Source organism: Rhinoderma darwinii, chromosome 6, assembly GCF_050947455.1.
Source record: "Rhinoderma darwinii isolate aRhiDar2 chromosome 6, aRhiDar2.hap1, whole genome shotgun sequence".
In the NCBI taxonomy this organism is placed as follows: domain Eukaryota; kingdom Metazoa; phylum Chordata; class Amphibia; order Anura; family Rhinodermatidae; genus Rhinoderma; species Rhinoderma darwinii.
The window spans coordinates 88,235,705-88,255,020 of NC_134692.1; the positions used below are offsets into that span (position 1 = coordinate 88,235,705).

The following is a 19,316-nucleotide window of genomic DNA, read 5'->3' on the forward strand; positions in this document are numbered from 1 at the left end:
GGAAAATAAAATAATAATAAACCGAACCACAATCACAATTCTTTGGTCACTTCACCTCCCAAAAAATGGAATAAAAAGAGATCAAAAAGTCGCATGTACCTAAAAATGGTGCTGATCGAAACTACAGTTCGTTACGCAAAAAATAAGTCCTCGCACTGCTTTATTGATTGAAAAATAAAAACGTTATGGCTCTTAGAATAAGGTAACACAAAAATTGAATGATTGTTTACAAAACGTATTTTATTGTGCAAACGCCATAAGACCTAAAAAAAAAATATATAGCGCACGGTGAACGCTCTAAAAAAAAAAAAGAAAAAAAAAAACAAATCGTACAATTGCTGTTTTTTAGTCACCACGCCACCTAAAAATAGAATAAAAACTGATCAAAAAGCCGCATGCACCCCAAGAAAACTGCAATGGATTCCTCAAGGGGTCTAGTTTCCAAATTGGGGTCACTTTTGGGGGGTTCCCAATGTTTTGGCACCACAAGACCTCTTCAAACCGGACATGGTGCCTAATAAAAAAGAGGCTCCAAAATCCACTAGGTGCTCCTTTGCTTCGGAGGCCGGTGCTTCAGTCCATTACCGCACTAGGGCCACATGTGGGATATTTCTCAAAACGACACAATCTGGGCAATAAGTATTAAGTTGCGTTTCACTGATAAATCCTTTTGTGTTATAAAAAAAATGGTATAAAGGATTTTCTGACAAAAAAAAAATGTACATTTCACCTCTACTTTGCTCTAAATTTTTGTGAAACACCTAAAGGGTTCATAAACTTTCTAAATGCTGTTGTGAATACTTTGAGGGGTCTAGTTTCTAAAATGGGTTATTTGATAGGGGTTTCTAATATATGGGCCCCTCAAGGCAACTTCAGAACTGAACTGGAACCTAAAAAAATAAATAAATGAGGCAATACTTCGCTTCTTACATTATACTGATAATGAGCCGTGCCCACCCCGAGATGACCCCAGTTTTGACCGTTTGTATAAACGGAGACCCCTATTAGACCGTTCCAGTGCCCGGTTTTCCCAAGCATACACCCCCGAGAAGTGTATTTCTATTGATGAGTCCCTGGTACATTTTAAAGGGAGGGTTCAATTCCGCCAGTACCTGCCGGGTAAGAGGGCAAGGTATGGCGTGAAGATGTATAAGCTGCGAGAGTGCATCAGGGTATACCTACAGGTTTAGGATATATGAAGGAAAGGCCACCCCCAAACCAGACTGCATCCTGGACTACAATAGGTACATGGGAGGGATGGACTTGTAAGATCAAGCCCTGAAGCCCTACAGCGCCATGCGATGTGGTATAAGAAGCTGGCCGGGCACATCATACAGATGGCATTGTACAATGCGTACATGCTACGTCGATGTGCAGGCCAGACGGGAACTTTCCTGGAATTTCAAGAGGTGATTATCAAGAACCTAATCTTTAGGGACCAAGAAGGGGGGGGGGCACCCAGTACTTCTGGAAGCGAGCCCACACGCATCGTACCAGGGCAACACTTTCCAGGAGAAGTTCCCCAAACTGGCAAGAAGGGAAAAAGTCAAAAGAGGTGCAAAGTCTGCTATAAGAGGGCGATAATGGATGACACAATATATCAATGTGACACGTGTCCCGAATAACCAGAGCTCTGTATGAAAGTGTTTTAAAATGTATCATACATCTCTTGGTTTATAATTTACCCCAATTTTGCTTACCCTGATGCACTCCACACAGCTTATCCCCCCTCGTCTTTCCCCTCTGGGCCCTGCTGTGTGTCCAGGCAGCTGATAACAGCCACATGTAGGGTATTGCCATACCCGGGAGAACCCACATTACAGTTTATGGGGTGTAGGTCTCCAGTCAAAATGCTCACTACACCTCTAGATGAATGCCTTAAGGGTGTAGTTTTTAAAACGGGGTCACTTCTTGCGGGTTTCAACTGTACTGGTACCTCAGGGGCTTCTGCATACATGACTTCGCACTAGAAAATCCCCAGTAGGCCAAATGGTGGTCCTTTCCTTCTGAGCCCTCCCATGGGCCCAAACGGCAGTTTATCACCACAAATGGGGTATTGCCACACTAAGGACAAATTGGGCAACAAAATGGGGTATTTTGTTCCCTGTGAAAATAAGAAATTTTGATCACAAATGACATTTTATTGGAAAAAATGAAATTTTTTTCATTTCAGAGCCCAATTCAAATACGTGCTGTGAAAAAACTGTGCGGTCAAAATGGTAACAACAACCATAAATGAATTCCTTGAGGGGTGTAGTTTCCAAAATGGGGTCACTATTGGGGGATTCCTACTGTTTTGACACCTCAACACCTCTTCAAACCTGGCATGCTGCCTAAAATATATTCTAATAAAAAAAGAGGACTCAAAATGAACTAGGTGCTTCTTTGCTTCTAGGGCTTGTGTTTTAGTCCACGAGCGCAGTAGGGCCACATGTGGGACATTTCTAAAAACTGCAGAATCTGGACAATACATATTTAGTAGTGTTTCTCTGGTAAAACCTTCTGTGTTACAGAAAAAAAAATGAATAAAATTGAAATTCAGCAAGAAAAATGAAATTTGCAAATTTCACCTCCACTTTGCTTTAATTCCTGTGAAATGCCTGAAGGGTTAAAAAACTTTCTAAATGCTGTTTTGAATATTTTGAGGGGTCTAGTTTTTAAAATGGGGTGTTTTATCAGGGTTTCTAATACATAGGCCCCACAAAGCCACTTCAGAACTCAAGAGGTACCTTAAAAAAAAGGCTTTTGAAATTTTCTTAAAAATATGAGAAATTGCTGTTTATGTTCTAAGCCTTGTAACGTCCAAGAAAAATAAAAGAATGTTCAAAAAACGATGCCAATCTAAAGTAGACATATGGGAAATGTGAACTAGTAACTATTTTGGGTGGTATAACCGTCTGTTTTACAAGCAGATGCATTTAAATTCTGAAATTTTTTTTGCAATTTTTCACCAATAAACACTGAATATATCGACCAAATTTTACCACGAACATGAAGCCCAATGTGTCACGAGAAAACCATCTCAGAATCGCTTGGGTAGCTTTAAGCATTCCGACGTTATTACCACATAAAGTGAAATATGTCAGATTTGAAAAATGGCAGGTATGAATGAGAAGAGACCCAGCAGGCTGGCAGGCATTAAATTGTCACAAAAAATATATACAAATTTGCAATGAAGCAAAATGGATGCCTTTGTTTCCAGTCAAGCTATAAGAATATGTAGTGTATATGTAAATAAAATATAACTTTTAATAGTTAGGATTAAATATAATTAGAACAAAGACAAGAATCAAAATCTAAAATTTAGCCAGAGTTCACTGACAGGTGGATTTGTATCGATCAGATACAAACAGTGTATAAGGTAAACTGTCTGCCTTTGTGTCTCCTGCGGCGTCTGCAGAACACCGGGCAACACAATTGAGTAGCGTATGTATCTTAATCAGTGGAGACTCTGAGGTTAAAAATATTATGGAGGCCCCCCCGACATGTTTCGCTGCATACGCAGCGTCTTCAGGGGTTCAAATGGGGCATCTAACGGCGCGTGAAAAGTCCGTCCCTCTTAAGCCCTCGGGCCGCCATGACAGTGGGCGTGGCCAATAAGGGGCCAATTGGAGAAGTCAACACAGTCTGGCCGTGATGTGTATGACTGACATCCAAGTCAGCCATACAATAGTTAGAAAAGAATGCACCAATCACGCAGGGGCAGGCGCGCCTGCGTGATTTATGTTAGAATGCGATGAAGGAGAAATTAAACTAAGTGTGGGGAAGACGCGACTGCGCATGTCACCACACTTAGAAGATAGAGAGGTAAATACTGATTGTCAGCGGAGCATTTAGCAAAAGGTAAGCGAGAGGGTACATTCCCTATATGTCTAGGAGATGTATAAGAGGGACCATATAGTAAATAAGAGTAGTTAAAAGTGAGAATGTGAAAGATTGAGAGTATTAGAACTGTGAGCGCTAACGAATATTAAAAAACGTTAAAGGTGTGAGTAAGACATGACTATCATGTATGTATAAACATGACAGAAAAGTGGCTAGGGTGAAAAATAAACATAGTGAGAGGAAGGGGAGAAGGAGGGAAAACCATGATATATGGTATATGCTAGGGAAGTGATGAAAATATGTGGTGCTAGGGAATAAGGGATGTGGTGGCTAGAGTGAGGACATGAAGTGAATATATGAAAATAGGGGAAGGGGGGGGGGAAAAGGGGGGGGGGGGAATAAAGTATCGTGTATTATAAATATATGGTCCTGAAAGAAATACAAGGGATTTTTTGCTGACATACACGAAAAGTCAAAAAGAAATTTTTGAATGGTAATGGTGCTAAAAATAAAAATAAAATCAGATGATAATGAAAATAAGATTAAACATGAAATAATAAGAATAGCTAAAGTTGAGAGACGGAACATTATAAATAATACATAAGGTTTAGTAGCATATAAAATACGCCGTATAAGTAAGTAAATAAATTTATTTAAGAGAAATGTCCAAGTTGTCAGAGTATTAATTCAAAAGTATCAGTATTTTTTAACTGTAGAATCACACATATAAATAGAAATGTGTAAAATGGCGATCTGAAGAAAATTGTCCAAGACTGAAGTAAATATTAAATAGAAGGTATAGTACCTATTGAAGAAAAGCTGTGTAAGTGAAGCCTTCATTAAGACCAAGGGGACTCAATGAGCTCAACCTATGGATCCAACGGGCCTCTTCTTGAAGTAATTTCCTATCAAGATTACCAGCTCTGGGTCCCAATTGTAATTGGGTGATACCCCAAATTTGGAGATTCTTGGTATTACCATCATGTATGGATCTGATGTGTCTGATGTGTCTGGCAGGAGACACAAAGGCAGACAGTTTACCTTATACACTGTTTGTATCTGATCGATACAAATCCACCTGTCAGTGAACTCTGGCTAAATTTTAGATTTTGATTCTTGTCTTTGTTCTAATTATATTTAATCCTAACTATTAAAAGTTATATTTTATTTACATATACACTACATATTCTTATAGCTTGACTGGAAACAAAGGCATCCATTTTGCTTCATTGCAAATTTGTATATATTTTTTGTGAAGATTTGAAAAATGGGCTCTGAGCCTTAAGGCCAAAACTAGGCTGCGTCCTTAAGGGGTTAATGTGGTAAATGACTATTCTAGCTGCAAACGTCTGGTTTTTAATGCAATATCTAGATAGGTGTATAGAGGCCTATTTCCAGCAACCATCACTCCAGTGTTCTAAAGGTACATTGTGTTTGCTAACTGTGTTAGAAGGCTAATGGATGATTAGAAAACACTTGAAAACCCTTGTGCAATTATGTTAGCACCGCTGTAAACAGTTTTGCTGTTTAGAGGAGCTATAAAACTGACCTTCCTTTGAGCTAGTTGAGAATCTGGAGCATCACATTTGTGGGTTCGATTAAACTCTCCAAATGGCTAGAAAAAGAGCTTTCATGTGAAACTCGACAGTCTATTCTTGTTCTTCGAAATTAAGGCTATTCCATGCGAGAAATTGCAAAGAAACCGAAGATTTCCTACAATGGTGTGTACTACTCCCTTCAGAGGACAGCACAAAAAGGCTCTAACCAGAGTAGAAAGAGAAGTGGGAGGCCCCGCTGCACAACTGAGCAACAAGACAAGTACATTAGAGTCTCTAGTTTGAGAAATAGACGCCTCACAGGTCCTCAACTGGCAGCTTCATTAAATAGTACCCGCAAAACGCCAGTGTCAACGTCTCCAGTGAAGAGGCGACTCCGGGATGCTGGCCTTCAGGGCAGAGTGGCAAAGAAAAAGCCATATCTGAGACTGGCTAAAAAAAGGAAAAGATTCATATGGGCAAAAGCACACAGACATTGGACAGAGGAAGATTGGAAAAAAGTGTTATGGACAGACGAATCGAAGTTTGAGGTGTTTGGATCACACAGAAGAACATTTGTGAGACGCAGAACAACTGAAAAGATGCTGGAAGAGTGCCTGACGCCATCTGTCAAGCATGGTGGAGGTAATGTGATGGTCTGGGGTTGCTTTGGTGCTGGTAAAGTGGGAGATTTGTACAAGGTAAAAGGGATTTTTGAAAAAGGCTGGGTTCACACGACCATGTTACGTCCGTAATGTACGGAACGTAATTCGGCCGGAAGACCCGGACCGAACACAGTGCAGGGAGCCGGGCTCCTAGCATCATAGTGATGTACAACGCTAGGAGTCCCTGCCTCGCTGCAGGACAACTGTCCCGTACTGTAATCATGATTACAGTACGGGACAGTAGTTCCACGCAGAGGCAGGGACTCCTAGCGTCGTACATCACTATGATGCTAGGAACCCGGCTCCCTGCACTGTGTTCGGTCCGGGTCTTCCGGCCGAACTACGTTCCGTACATTACGGACGTAACATGGTCGTGTGAACCCAGCCTAAGGGAGGCTATCACTCCATTTTGCAACGCCATGCCATACCCTGTGGACAGCGCTTGATTGGAGCCAATTTCATCCTACAATAGGACAATGACCCAAAGCACACCTCCAAATTATGCAAGAACTATTTAGGGAAGAAGCAGGCAGCTGGTATTCTATCTGTAATGGAGTGGCCAGCGCAGTCACCAGATCTCAACCCCATAGAGCTGTTGTGGGAGCAGCTTGACCGTATGGTACGCAAGATGTGCCCATCAAGCCAATCCAACTTGTGGGAGGGGCTTCTGGAAGCATGGGGTGAAATTTCTCCCGATTACCTCAGCAAATTAACAGCTAGAATGACAAAGGTCTGCAATGCTGTAATTGCTGCAAATGGAGCATTCTTTGACGAAAGCAAAGTTTGAAGGAGAAAATTATTATTTCAAATAAAAATTATTTAATTATTTCTAACCTTGTCAATGTCTTGACTATATTTTCTAGTCACTTTGCAACTCATTTGATAAATATAAGTGTGAGTTTTAATGGAAAACACAAAATTGTCTGGGTGACCCCAAACTTTTGAACGGTAGTGTATATAGGGCACAGGACAACTATATAGAGCACAGGACAGGTATAGGGCACAGTAGATTGGCTCCTGGGTGAGCCAGGGTGTAATTTATATGGTTAATTATTAATTTAAACGCTAACTAGCAATAGCTCCTTCTCTGATCGATTCCCTGACAGAAGTGAAGCGGTCAGAGATGGAGACTACACTAAACTCCCCTCTCCAACTGTCATAATAAACTGTGATTGGTCCATCAGCACTGATGGACCAGTCACAGAGATCGCCGGCCGAGGACAGCTGTGATTAGTCCTCGGCCGGCATCCTCTGTTACTAGGCTGACTTGGACAGCCGTATTTCCGGAAATTGAATGCATTCTAGCTGTCAAAGTCATACTAAGCTGTGATTGGTCCATCTGCACTGATGGATCAAACCACAGCGATCGCCGGCCGAGGACAGCTGTGAATGGTCCTCGGCCAGCATCCACAGTTGCTAGGCCGTCTCCGACAGCCGTCTTTTCTTAAACTTCCGCCGCACCAGGTTGTGCGGCAGAAGTTTAAATCGTTCGAAACGGTCATACTAAGCTGTGATTGGTCCATCTGCACGGATGGACCAATCACAGCTATCGCCGGCCGAGGACAGCTGTGATTGGTCCTCGGCCGGCATCCTCAGCTGCTAGGCTGTCTCGGACAGCCGTCTGTTTTAAACTCCAGCTGGACATCCCGGTACGGCGACCGACCACATCCCATCACGTACAGTTACGTGAAATTGCGGGAAGGGGTTAAAGGAAATAATTGATGGACATGATTTTCACCCGTGTTAAAGTTTCATAGGTGCTTCCTTTTTATAGGTCATTACAATGGATTGCAGAACGGTTAGCAAAAACGCAAGTAGTTCAGCAACAACTTTGGCAGCTCAGTCATTAATTGCATGAAGTCAGACATTATGAAGATGCAGTTAACTTCACAAAAAACACATCGTAATATAATAGCAGCAGTCTGTCCATAACAGAAATTTCACCATTGACTTCTATTCAAAAATGACTTGCTGCGGTTTAAAAACGTAACATAAACGTGGCCTTACCCTTAAAAAGCGAATACAGACAAAGCTCACCGGGCACACCCAAGAGATTGGTTCGCAGCAGCTTTTTTACATTGTATTTCATTATGTGCTCCAAATATGGTGTCTTTTTACTTATTACCCTCTACTTGTAAACCGAAGCACAGGTGCATTTTAAAGTGTCCCTCCAGTTTTACTTTTCCTGGCCGTAGAGAGACGCTCCTGCCCGCTTGGCGATACTGATTAGTTATAAAGTTAATCATATGGCAACTTAAAGGGAACGGATCATCAGAAAACTATATATTTGAAATAATATTTTTATGATAATTTCTTTGATTTATTTATTTATTTATTTTTTCTACCCACTGATGAGTAGAGAAGGCACAATGAGCTGCAGAGAACAGGAAGTGTCAGCTTACTTGTCAGCTTTGCTTTGTAGAATGGGACTTGGTCTGCAGAGGGTGGGGGATTGAAAGGAAGTATTCCATGAATAATTTTCACATTCTCACATACTCCCACATTAACTTTACCTAAGTGCCTTGAGAGTGAATAGACATCACCTCCAGCCAGGACGCAATGTCTATTCACGCTCCCGACATTTCGGTAAAGTTTCTGTGAATGACAGCACAGTATGATCTCGCAATATCACGCCGTGCTGTGTAAGTAATCCCCAAGAAACTTTACCGAAATGTCGGGAGTGTGAATAGACATCGCGTCCTGGCTAGAGCGGATGTCTATTCACTCTCAAGACACATCGGTAAAGTTAATGTGGGAGTATGTGACAGATCACGCTGTGTTGCGAGTAAGGCTAAAAATGAATGGAGAGAAGTGTATGACGCTTAATGGTAAGCGTCATACACTTCTCTTTACAACGCCCAGTTGGTAAAAAAGTAAAAACACGCCCAGTTGTCTATTAAGAAAGTAATTAGCATAAATCGAAAATTGTGCATAACGTGCTCAAAATTTATTGTTTTTCAATTTAACCCATCCCGCACCTTGCCCTTAATGAGGCGAGAAGTAACTTCGCGAAACTCGACGTGCAGGTACGTCAGTGCTTTGACAGTTAATTGCCGCGCGGCGCTACACCACACCGGCGGTTAACTGTGCAAGGTGTCTGCCCTGCATTCCCTGTTGCCGATCAGCGTTCCTTCGCCGCTGATTTCGGCAGTTAATCGCTTCGATGCGGCGGTCAATTGCGATCGCCACATTTAAGGAGGTAAGCGGAGATCAGCAGCCCCCACGTGAAATCACGGGGGCTGGCGATGGTACCCATGGCAACCGGACGCCAGACAATGGCTTCCGTGCTGCTATGTACAGAAACCTATGAGGACCACCCGGAGGCTGGTCGTCGTAGGCTCCCTGTCAGAGTGACTGTCACGTCACAATGACAGTTAGAACACATTACACTACGTAGGTAGTGTAATGTATTCCAGCAGCGATCAGAGCTGCAATTCTAAGTGTCCCCTAGTGGGACAAGTAAAAAAAAAAAGAATAAAAATATTTTTTTTTTAAAAGTGTTAAGTGACATAAACAAGAACTGCTTTTTTTCCTATAATAAGTTTTTAAATTATAGGAAAAAAAATGAACACGTAAAAAAAAAAGTACACATATTTGGTATCACCACGTTCGTAACGACCCAAACTATAAAACTATAATATTACTTTTCCCGCACGGTGAACACCGCAAATAAAATAAACGAAAAACAATGCCAGTATCACTATTTTTTGGTCACCACCTCTCCCAAAATATACAATAAAAAGGGATTAAAAAGTCGCATGTATGCCAAAATGGTACCAATAGAAACTATATCCCGTCCCGCAAAAATTAAGCCCTTACACAGCTTTTTTGACTGAAAAATAAAAAAAAGTTATGGCTCTCAGAATATGGTGACACAAAAGAGTTTATTTTATAAAAAGTTTTTTTTATTGCGCAAACGCTGCAAAATGTAAAAAAAACAATATACATATGGTATCACCGTAATCGTATCGACCCGCAGAATAAAATCTAATGGTCATTTATAGCCCAGGGTGAACGTCGTAAAAAAATAAAAACACATTGTCAGAATTGATTGTTTTTGGTCACCTTGCGTGCCGAAAAATGGAATAAAAGGTGATAGATAAAAAAAAAAAAAAAAAAAAAAAATCAAAAAAAATCGCATGTACCCCAAAATGGCACCAATGAAAACTACAGATTGTCCCGCAAAGAATAAGCCCTCACACAGCTCCGATGGTGGAAAAAATAAAAAAAGTTCTGTCTCCCAGAATATAGCAATGCAAAATGTGCAGTGTTCCAAAAGCGGATAAGATCGGGTGCCATTTATAAGTGCGACACTGGCCACATATCTGCGGATTACTTATTTACCACATTATAATATACCCCTGATGTACTCTGCCCAGGCTACATGTACCCCCACATTATAAACTGAAATACCAGCAAAACGCCAGAGCTACTACCAAGCTAAATCTGTGCTCCAAAAGCCAAATGGCGCTCCCATCCCTTCTGAGCTCTACAGCGTGCCCAAACAGTCGTTTACGTCCACCGATATGGCATCACCATACCTGGGACAACCCGGTTAATATTTTATGAGGCATTTGTGGCACAAACTGGGCACAACATATAGTGCACTAAAATGGCACATCAGTCGAAAAATTTTAATTTTCACCATCCGCTTCGCATGAAACCTTTTGCGCATCATGACTTAATAGCATGTCGTCGTGTGGGGGGGGGGGATGATGTATGGAGCGTCCCACGCACTGAACCCGCGCCATACGCTGCGGGTGTCAGCTGTGTATTCCAATGAATTCAGCAAAACAACTGTGGGGTCAAAATGCTAAGTTTACCTCTAGAAAAATTCCCTGAGGGATGTAGTTTCCAAAATGGGGTCACTTTTGGGGGCTTTCCACTGTTTTCATCCATCCAGTGCATTGCAAACGCGACATGGCATTGAAAACTATTCCAGCAAAATCAGAAATCCAAAATCCAAATGGCGCTCCTTCTCTTCTGAGCCCTGCTGTGGGTCCAAACAGAAGTTTATTACCACATATGGGGTATTGCTATAATCGGAAGAAATTGCTTTACATATATTGGTGTGCTTTTTTCTACTTTATTCCTTGTAAAAATTAAAAACTTCTATGTTTTTTCAGAAAAAAAAAGTAGATTTTCATCTTCACATACTAATTTAAATAAATTTAGCTTGATGTTTTTTACAAATAAATGTTGAATTTATCGACCACATTTTTTCACTAACAAAGTACAATATGTCACGAGAAAACAATCTCAGAATCACTTGGATAGGTAAAAGCATTCCAGAGTTATTACCACATAAAGTGACATGTCAGATTTGAAAAGTCGGCTTCGTCCTGAAGGCCAAAACACGCTCAGTCCTGAAGGGGTTAAAAATCACTGTTCTCTACATTACAGCACCAATCACATTATGTAGGAGATAGAGCACTTCTAATCTGGTGCCAGAGCCTCTTTAAGCCGATCTACACAGCGTCAGATAGCGGTATAGGTAGACGGTCTCACGTGCATGCCCAGTAACTTTTTTGTGATGGATGTCACTAAACACAATTTCTTTGAATATATATTGAATAAAAAAAAGTTAATTCTTAGTTCCCATCACTATATCCACGTTCAGTCACTGATATGTCATGTGGTCCCTTTGATGCTGCGGCTAATCAGTGCTGCTGGGGGCAGAAGCCATGCTACTGCAGATACTCTGCTCCTTCCCTGAGAAGAAGGGCAGAAAACTATTTCTATTGACTACTCTGCAGTGAACAGAGGATCTGGCTGTGGGGAGAGTGACTAAGCATTATTTTCCACCAGCACTGGTGGATGTCAGTTTGTGTCATAAGTCTTCACTGGCTAATTATTTTTTTTTAACAGCATGTGCTGTAAATATCAAACATTGTAAATGTTTTATGATCAATATAATGAATATATTTAATCCTGGGACAAGCCCTTTAACAACAGATATATTGTAGTACTGGAGGCCTAGATAAGGCAGAATAGTAACACTATACACACAATTAAGCAAAGGGGAATGGACTGTTCTGCTTTACCTTCTGGAGACTGTAATAGTCTAATACTCTGTCAATTGGCCCCTCCACCCCAGCCATACGGCTATATATCTTCCATCTGCCGATTCCCCGTGCAGTTGTCACGTATATAAATGTTGGCAGCGTGGAACTGGCTTGTAGATAGCGCCACTGGGGCTCCTTCTAGGAGTGGAATCCCTTAATGGGTGCAGCGCAGCACTTTCCTGTCTGCCAGCTCTCTCCATAATGGAGTCCCCGGCCAGAGCATCGCAAGCGCTCTGGCCGGGGACTCTTGTCTTGGGAAAGCCCTTGACATCACTCTCATATGGACAGGGACTCCATTGGGGAGAAAGCTGGCAGACAGGAAAGTGCAGCGCTGCACATATTAGTTGAATCAACCTCTAGAGGGAGCCCCGGTGGCGCTATCTACAGTAGGAGGGTGTGCTTGGCGCTATCTACAAGTGTGTGTGGGGGTGGTGTAATCTACAGGGGGGGCTGACAGAGAAGACTACTAATTGTTACAGAGCTGCAACAGTATGTGTGTGTGTGTATATATATATATATATATATATATATATATAATTTTACCCAAAACATATTTTTTTTCCCCACATTTTTTGTGATTTGTCTGCTCGTAATAAAAATAAAACATGGATTTTATTAAACTAATCTAGAAAACGATATTCAAAGCGGTTGCAAAGATTTTATCGATTAAAGAAGATCATGTCAGAAATGGAAGATTTGACCAAGACAAAGGTGCATCAATGACCCTTGGCCATGAAAGAGTTAAGTCTTATTCTTTGAATCTGCCATAAAGCACACATAGCCTGCTGCAGCCTATAAAGGCTAAGATCTGTTCACATCGTTTTTCACTTGCGTATTACAAAAGAGTGTCCTCTGTCGTCGGCATATCATTTATTTTATTTTTTTTCACTTTACAGGAAAGAGTGGTCTGCTGAGTTTTTCTATACACGTGCAGTATACGATTTTTTACAGTAGGAGTCAATGGGCGACATATGCCACTGTATCCTATATAGTGGAATACGTCTGAGGTATAGTAGGGGCATACTGCCGACGCTTATATCCGATGGAACAAAATATGAGACATGAACAAAGCCTAATATGGCCACCCCCCGGGAAAGTTTTGAAAATAAAATAGGTGAAAATAAAGTTGACTATTCAAGTGAATAGGAGCAGAGCTGCAATACTGCAGCTCGGCCACTATTTCGTGGCCGGAGTCAACTGCTTCCAGCTTGTACCTCCGGTGCACGTAAGCACTGGACCAGCTGATCTGTGCGGGGCCCGGGTGTCGGACCCCTGCAGATCATGTACTGATTACTTATCCGGTGGATAGGTCATCAGTTGTCAGAAGCTGGAAAACCCCTTTGATCTTTCGGAATTATAATTTTTTAAAAGGATATAGAGAGATAGAGAAACAGCTAGATAGATGAGTATATGTAGTTATGGTAAGGCCATGTTCACATGGTCCTAATATGCACTAGGCAAATCCACCATGGATTTTTAAAATAATCAGTGGCAGAAAGCCACAGCTGAAACTTTTTTTTTTTAACATGGAATAATGGACATGCTGTGAAGTAGAACATTTTTCCCGCAGTAAGGCCTTGTTCACACAGTGCAGTTTTAATGAAGATTTTGCATGCATTTTTTAAGCCAAACCGAGAAACTGAACCGAAACAGAAGAAATATATAGGAGGAAAACATTATAGGGTTTATTTTACATGTTTTATATAAAATCAAATACATATTTTTTAAGAGAGAATTATTATGTTTAAATGAAAAAACAAAACAAAACAGTAGTTGTGGAGGAAGTGCAGTGTATTACAACCACCCTACTGCTGGGGATCGCATGGCACAGTAGAAGTGCTTGCGCAATCAGGATAATACTTATAGTGTACCAAACTTTTCATGTCATTTTTCTAGAATAAGTTGTCTTACAGTATGTGTATGCATGAGGAATAAAACTACTGCTGACAATTTTATGACTTGTATCCTGTACTTTGTTATAGCAGTTTTCCCCTTTGCAGGCCCTTCCATTAATTCTCAGTTTCTCTCAGCTAGTAGGTGGAGCCCAATTGCTATCATGTCTCCCATACAAAGCACACAGAGAAAAGTAGAATCCTGCTCTCCTATCTATCAAACATATAGAAACCGCAACATGGAGATTATACAGCAGAAATGAGTGGTGCAGCGGAGAATCTAGCACTTGAGTGACATAACTCTTGCCAACAGACATCTGTGCGAGTCTTTATCTCTCTCTGCTCCACCCTCCCCTCTCCATAGAGTTATGTGAGCATGCTGTAAAGAGACACACCTTTTCCTTAAAGAGGCTCTGTCACCAGATTTTGCAACCCCTATCTGCTATTGCAGCAGATAGGCGCTGCAATGTAGATTACAGTAACGTTTTTATTTTTAAAAAACGAGCATTTTTGGCCAAGTTATGACCATTTTTGTACTTATGCAAATGAGGTTTGCAAAAGTCCAAGTGGGTGTGTTTAAAAGTACAAGTCCAAGTGGGCGTGTATTATGTGCGTACATCGGGGCGTTTTTAATACTTTTACTAGCTGGGCGCTCTGATGAGAAGTAACATCCTCTTCTCTTCAGAACGCCCAGCTTGTGACAGTGCAGATCTGTGACGTCACTCACAGGTCCTGCATCGTGACGGCCACATCGGCACCAGAGGCTTCAGTTGATTCTGCAGCAGCCTCGACGTTAGCAGGTAAGTCAATGTAGCTACATCGACTTACCTGCAAACGCTGATGCTGCTGCAGAATCAACTGAAGCCTCTGGTGCCGATGTGGCCGTCACGATGCAGGACCTGTGAGTGACGTCACAGATCTGCACTGTCACAAGCTGGGCGTTCTGAAGAGAAGAGGATGTTACTTCTCATCAGAGCGCCCAGCTAGTAAAAGTATTAAAAACGCCCCGATGTACGCACATAATACACACCCACTTGGACTTGTACTTTTAAACACACCCACTTGGACTTTTGCAAACCTCATTTGCATAAGTACAAAAATGGTCATAACTTGGCCAAAAATGCTCGTTTTTTAAAAATAAAAACGTTACTGTAATCTACATTGCAGCGCCTATCTGCTGCAATAGCAGATAGGGGTTGCAAAATCTGGTGACAGAGCCTCTTTAAGAGCCCTATTTCTAGGGCTACTGACAGACATTCACAAAGTTGTCCCTAAGCCACTCCTGTGTTGGCTGTGCTTAGGGTTATTGTCTTGTTGGAAGGTGAACCTTCGGTCCAGTCTGAGGTCCATAGCACTCTGGAGCAGGTTTTCATTATAATAGCCCTGGACTTTGCTCCATTCATCTTTCCCCAAACTTTGACCTGTCTCCCTGTAACAGCAGCTCTAAAACACCCCCACAGCATGATGCTGCCACAACAACCATGCTTCACTGTAGGGATGGTATTGAGCAGATGTGCCTGGCTTCCTTTAGACATGCCGCTTACAATTGAGGCCCAAAAGTTCAATCTTGTTTTCATCAGACCACAGAATCTTGTTTCTCACAGTCAGAGTTCTTTAGGTGCTTTTATGCAAACTCCAGATGGTCTATCACGTGTCTTTTGCTGAGGAGAGGCTTCTTTCTGGCCACTCTGCCATAAAACCCAGATTGGTGGAGTTCTGCAGTGATGGTTAACCTTCTGCAAGTTTCTCCCATCTGCACACAGGATCTTTGGAGCTCAGCCAGAGTGACTATTGGGTTCTTGGTCACATCTCTTACCAAGGCTCTTCTCCACAGATTACTTAGTTTGGTGGGGCGGCTAGCACTAGGAAGAGTCCTGGTTGTTCCAAACTTCTTTTATTTAAGAATTATGGAGGCCAATGTTTTGGGAACTATCAGTGCAGCAGAAATTTTTTTGTACCCTTCTCCAGATCTGTGCCTCCACACAGTCTAGTCTCTGAGTCCTACAGGCAGTACTTTCCGCCTCATGGTTTTTGCTCTGATATGCATCGTCAGCTGTGAGACCTTATATAGACATGGGTGTGTCTTTCGAAATCATGTCCAATTATATGAATTAACCACAGGTGGAGTCCAATCAAGGTGTAGAAACATTTTAAAGATGATCAAGAGAAATTGGAGGCCCCCAGAGCTAAATTTTAAGGGTCATAGCAAGGGCTCGGAATAGTTATGTCCATGCGAAATTTGACTTTTTAATTATTTTGAAAAAATTTCTAAAATTCTGTTTTACTTTGTCTTTATGGGGTATTGAGTGCAGGATGATGGAGGAAAAAGCTAAATTATTATTTGATTTTAGCACAGGGCCTCAACATAGCAAAATCTGAAAAAAGGGAAAGTGTCAGTTCAGTTTTTTGGTGTCGATTTTGACGCCAAAAAACGTCCGAAATCGCCTCCCATTAATTTCAATGGGAGACCGAGGCGTTTTTTTTCCCCGGGAGGCTTTCAGCCCCTCGAGGAAAAAAAAGCAGCATGTCCTCTATTGTCGTGGCTACGCCTCTGACCTGAAAAGTTAGTGTCCATTTAAGTACATTATACTATGTAAAAGGTGCAGATATGGGTTAAGTGCAACAAGGACATAAAACTTTACTACATACGTGGCTATTCTATTTAGGCCTTCATAGTTTTTAAATTTCCGTATACCACGGACAAGAAATTTGAAATCTTTCTGCAGGCATAAAAAAACACAAAAAAAAACAAACAACCCATGCAGTTTAGTCAATTTTGAAGCAAAAGAATATCTGGTTATTTGCTTAGCCACACAAACCTGAATGGATCCTTTTTGTATTCGGCACAGCTCGTTTATCAGATCCTTCAGCCCTTCTTCATTGCGCCCACAAAGCACCAGTTGAGCACCAGCGTTATAAAATACTTTTGCGCATTCTGAAAAATGAACAGGAAAAATGTGAAACGAAAAAAATAAAAAAATAATGACGTTTAAGTGGTTTTCCAGTTTCAGAATGTTAGATACCTTAGAGCAGTGTTTCCCAAACTGTGGGTCCCAACCACCTGGGGGGGGGGGGGGTATTGTGTGAAGACCTCCGGGGGGTCGCGAATAACTCATTAGTGTCCCAGTTTCAACTGTATCGGCTTCCTCAGGATGCAGATACAGTTGAACTCAATGCTAGAGCAAGGAGCTCGGCGCAGACAGGCACGATGTAGTGACGTCATCACGCCTGTCTGCGCTGAGCCACACACTGCACAAACCAGAGAAGCGGAAGGATCTCCTCCACCTGTCGTGGGAATGGGCATAGGGGAGTATGTGTTTTATTATTTTTATTAGGTACTATTGGAGCTGTGTGGCGGCAACTCAGGGGGCATTAAACTGTGTGGGGTCAGCTGCGGGGCATTATACTGTAAAGTGGCAGCTATGGGGGGGCTTTATACTGTGTGGAGAGCAACTATTGTGGCGGTTATGGGGATATAATACTGTGGGGGGGGCAGCTATAGGAGAATTATTCTGTGCCGGGGCAGCCATTGGGCATTAAACTATGTGTGTGGCAACTATAGTGGCATTATACTGTGTGGGGGCAGCTGTGGGAGAATTCTGTGTGGGGGCAGCTGTGGGAGAATTCTGTGTGGGGGCAGCTGTGGGAGAATTCTGTGTGGGGGCAGCTGTGGGAGAATTCTGTGTGGGGCAGCTGTGGGAGAATTCTGTGTGTGGGCAGCTGTGGGAGAATTATTCTGTATGGGGGCAGCTATAGGGGAGAATTATTCTGTATGGGGGCAGCTATAGGGGCATTATACTGTATGAGGGCAGCTATTGGGGCATTATACTGTATGAGGGCAGCTATTGGGGCATTATACTGTGTTTGGGCAGCTATAGGGGCATTATACTGGGTGGGGGCAGCTATAGGGGCATTATACTGGGTGGGACACGAAGGGTTCATTATACTGCGTGGGCCAGCTATGGGGGCATTATAATATGTGGAGGCAGATATAGGGGCATTATCCTGTGAGGGAGCAGCTATAAAGGACATTGTACTGTGTGGGGGGCCCACTGGGTTGGGGCCCAATCAGATGTTTCACCCCCCTGGGCTAAACCCCTAGCTATGCCTCTGATGGTCATGCCAGGTCACATGTCCCACCATCAGAGGCCATAGTTGGGCCTCAGCGACGCACAACAGCCGGATACCTTGAGTCTGCCCGATCCCCCACCCGCACAATTATCTTTGTTTTCGATGTTGCAGAGACTTATTTTGAATGGAGCTAAGTACAGGCATCTAATTATGAATAATGTTCACATATCTCAGACGAAATGGGGCTTAGTACGGTAGTGGGGGTCCCAAACAAAAGACTCGGACTCAGAAAGTTTGGGAACCACTGCCTTAGAGGACACAAATATATCCAAGTACTTTCACAAGAAAGATCAAACACATTGTTGTCTATATTTTACTGTAAACTCCTTTAATCCCTTAAAGAGGCTCTGTCACCAGATTTTGCAACCCCTATCTGCTATTGCAGCAGATAGGCGCTGCAATGTAGATTACAGTAACGTTTTTATTTTTAAAAAACGAGCATTTTTGGCCAAGTTATGACCATTTTTGTAATTATGCAAATGAGGCTTGCAAAAGTTCAAGTGGGTGTGTTTAAAAGTAAAAGTCCAAGTGGGTGTGTATTAGGTGCGTACATCGGGGCGTTTTTAATACTTTTACTAGCTGGGCGCTCTGATGAGAAGTAACATCCTCTTCTCTTCACAACGCCCAGCTTGTGACAGTGCAGATCTGTGACGTCACTCACAGGTCCTGCATCGTGACGGCCACATCGGCAGCAGAGGCTACAGTTGATTCTGCAGCAGCATCAGCGTTTGCAGGTAAGATCGACTTACCTGCAAACGCTGTTGCTGCTGCAGAATCAACTGTAGCCTCTGGTGCCGATGTGGCCGTCACGATGCAGGACCTGTGAGTGACGTCACAGATCTGCACTGTCACAAGCTGGGCGTTCTGAAGAGAAGAGGATGTTACTTCTCATCAGAGCGCCCAGCTAGTGAAAGTATTAAAAACGCCCCGATGTACGCACATAATACACACCCACTTGGACTTTTACTTTTAAACACACCCACTTGGACTTTTGCAAGCCTCATTTGCATAACTACAAAAATGGTCATAACTTGGCCAAAAATGCTCGTTTTTTTAAAATAAAAACGTTACTGTAATCTACATTGCAGCGCCGATCTGCTGCAATAGCAGATAGGGGTTGCAAAATCTGGTGACAGAGCCTCTTTAAGGACGCAGCCACTTTTGGACCTTATGACACAGCCTCATTTTTTAAATCTGATGTGT

At 42.3% G+C, this 19,316-nt stretch overlaps 1 protein-coding gene across 5 annotated transcripts in view; it reads right to left on the reverse strand.

Annotated features, from left to right (window-relative positions):
* DHRS7B (dehydrogenase/reductase 7B) overlaps positions 1 to 19,316 on the reverse strand; it is a 165,103-nt gene that overhangs the window by 38,917 nt on the left and 106,870 nt on the right. For all 5 annotated transcript variants that reach the window (XM_075830017.1, XM_075830018.1, XM_075830019.1 and 2 more), the window contains one exon: positions 16,802 to 16,917. In XM_075830017.1, coding sequence (XP_075686132.1) covers positions 16,802 to 16,917 — 116 coding nt within the window. The remainder of the gene's footprint in view (positions 1 to 16,801; positions 16,918 to 19,316) is intronic.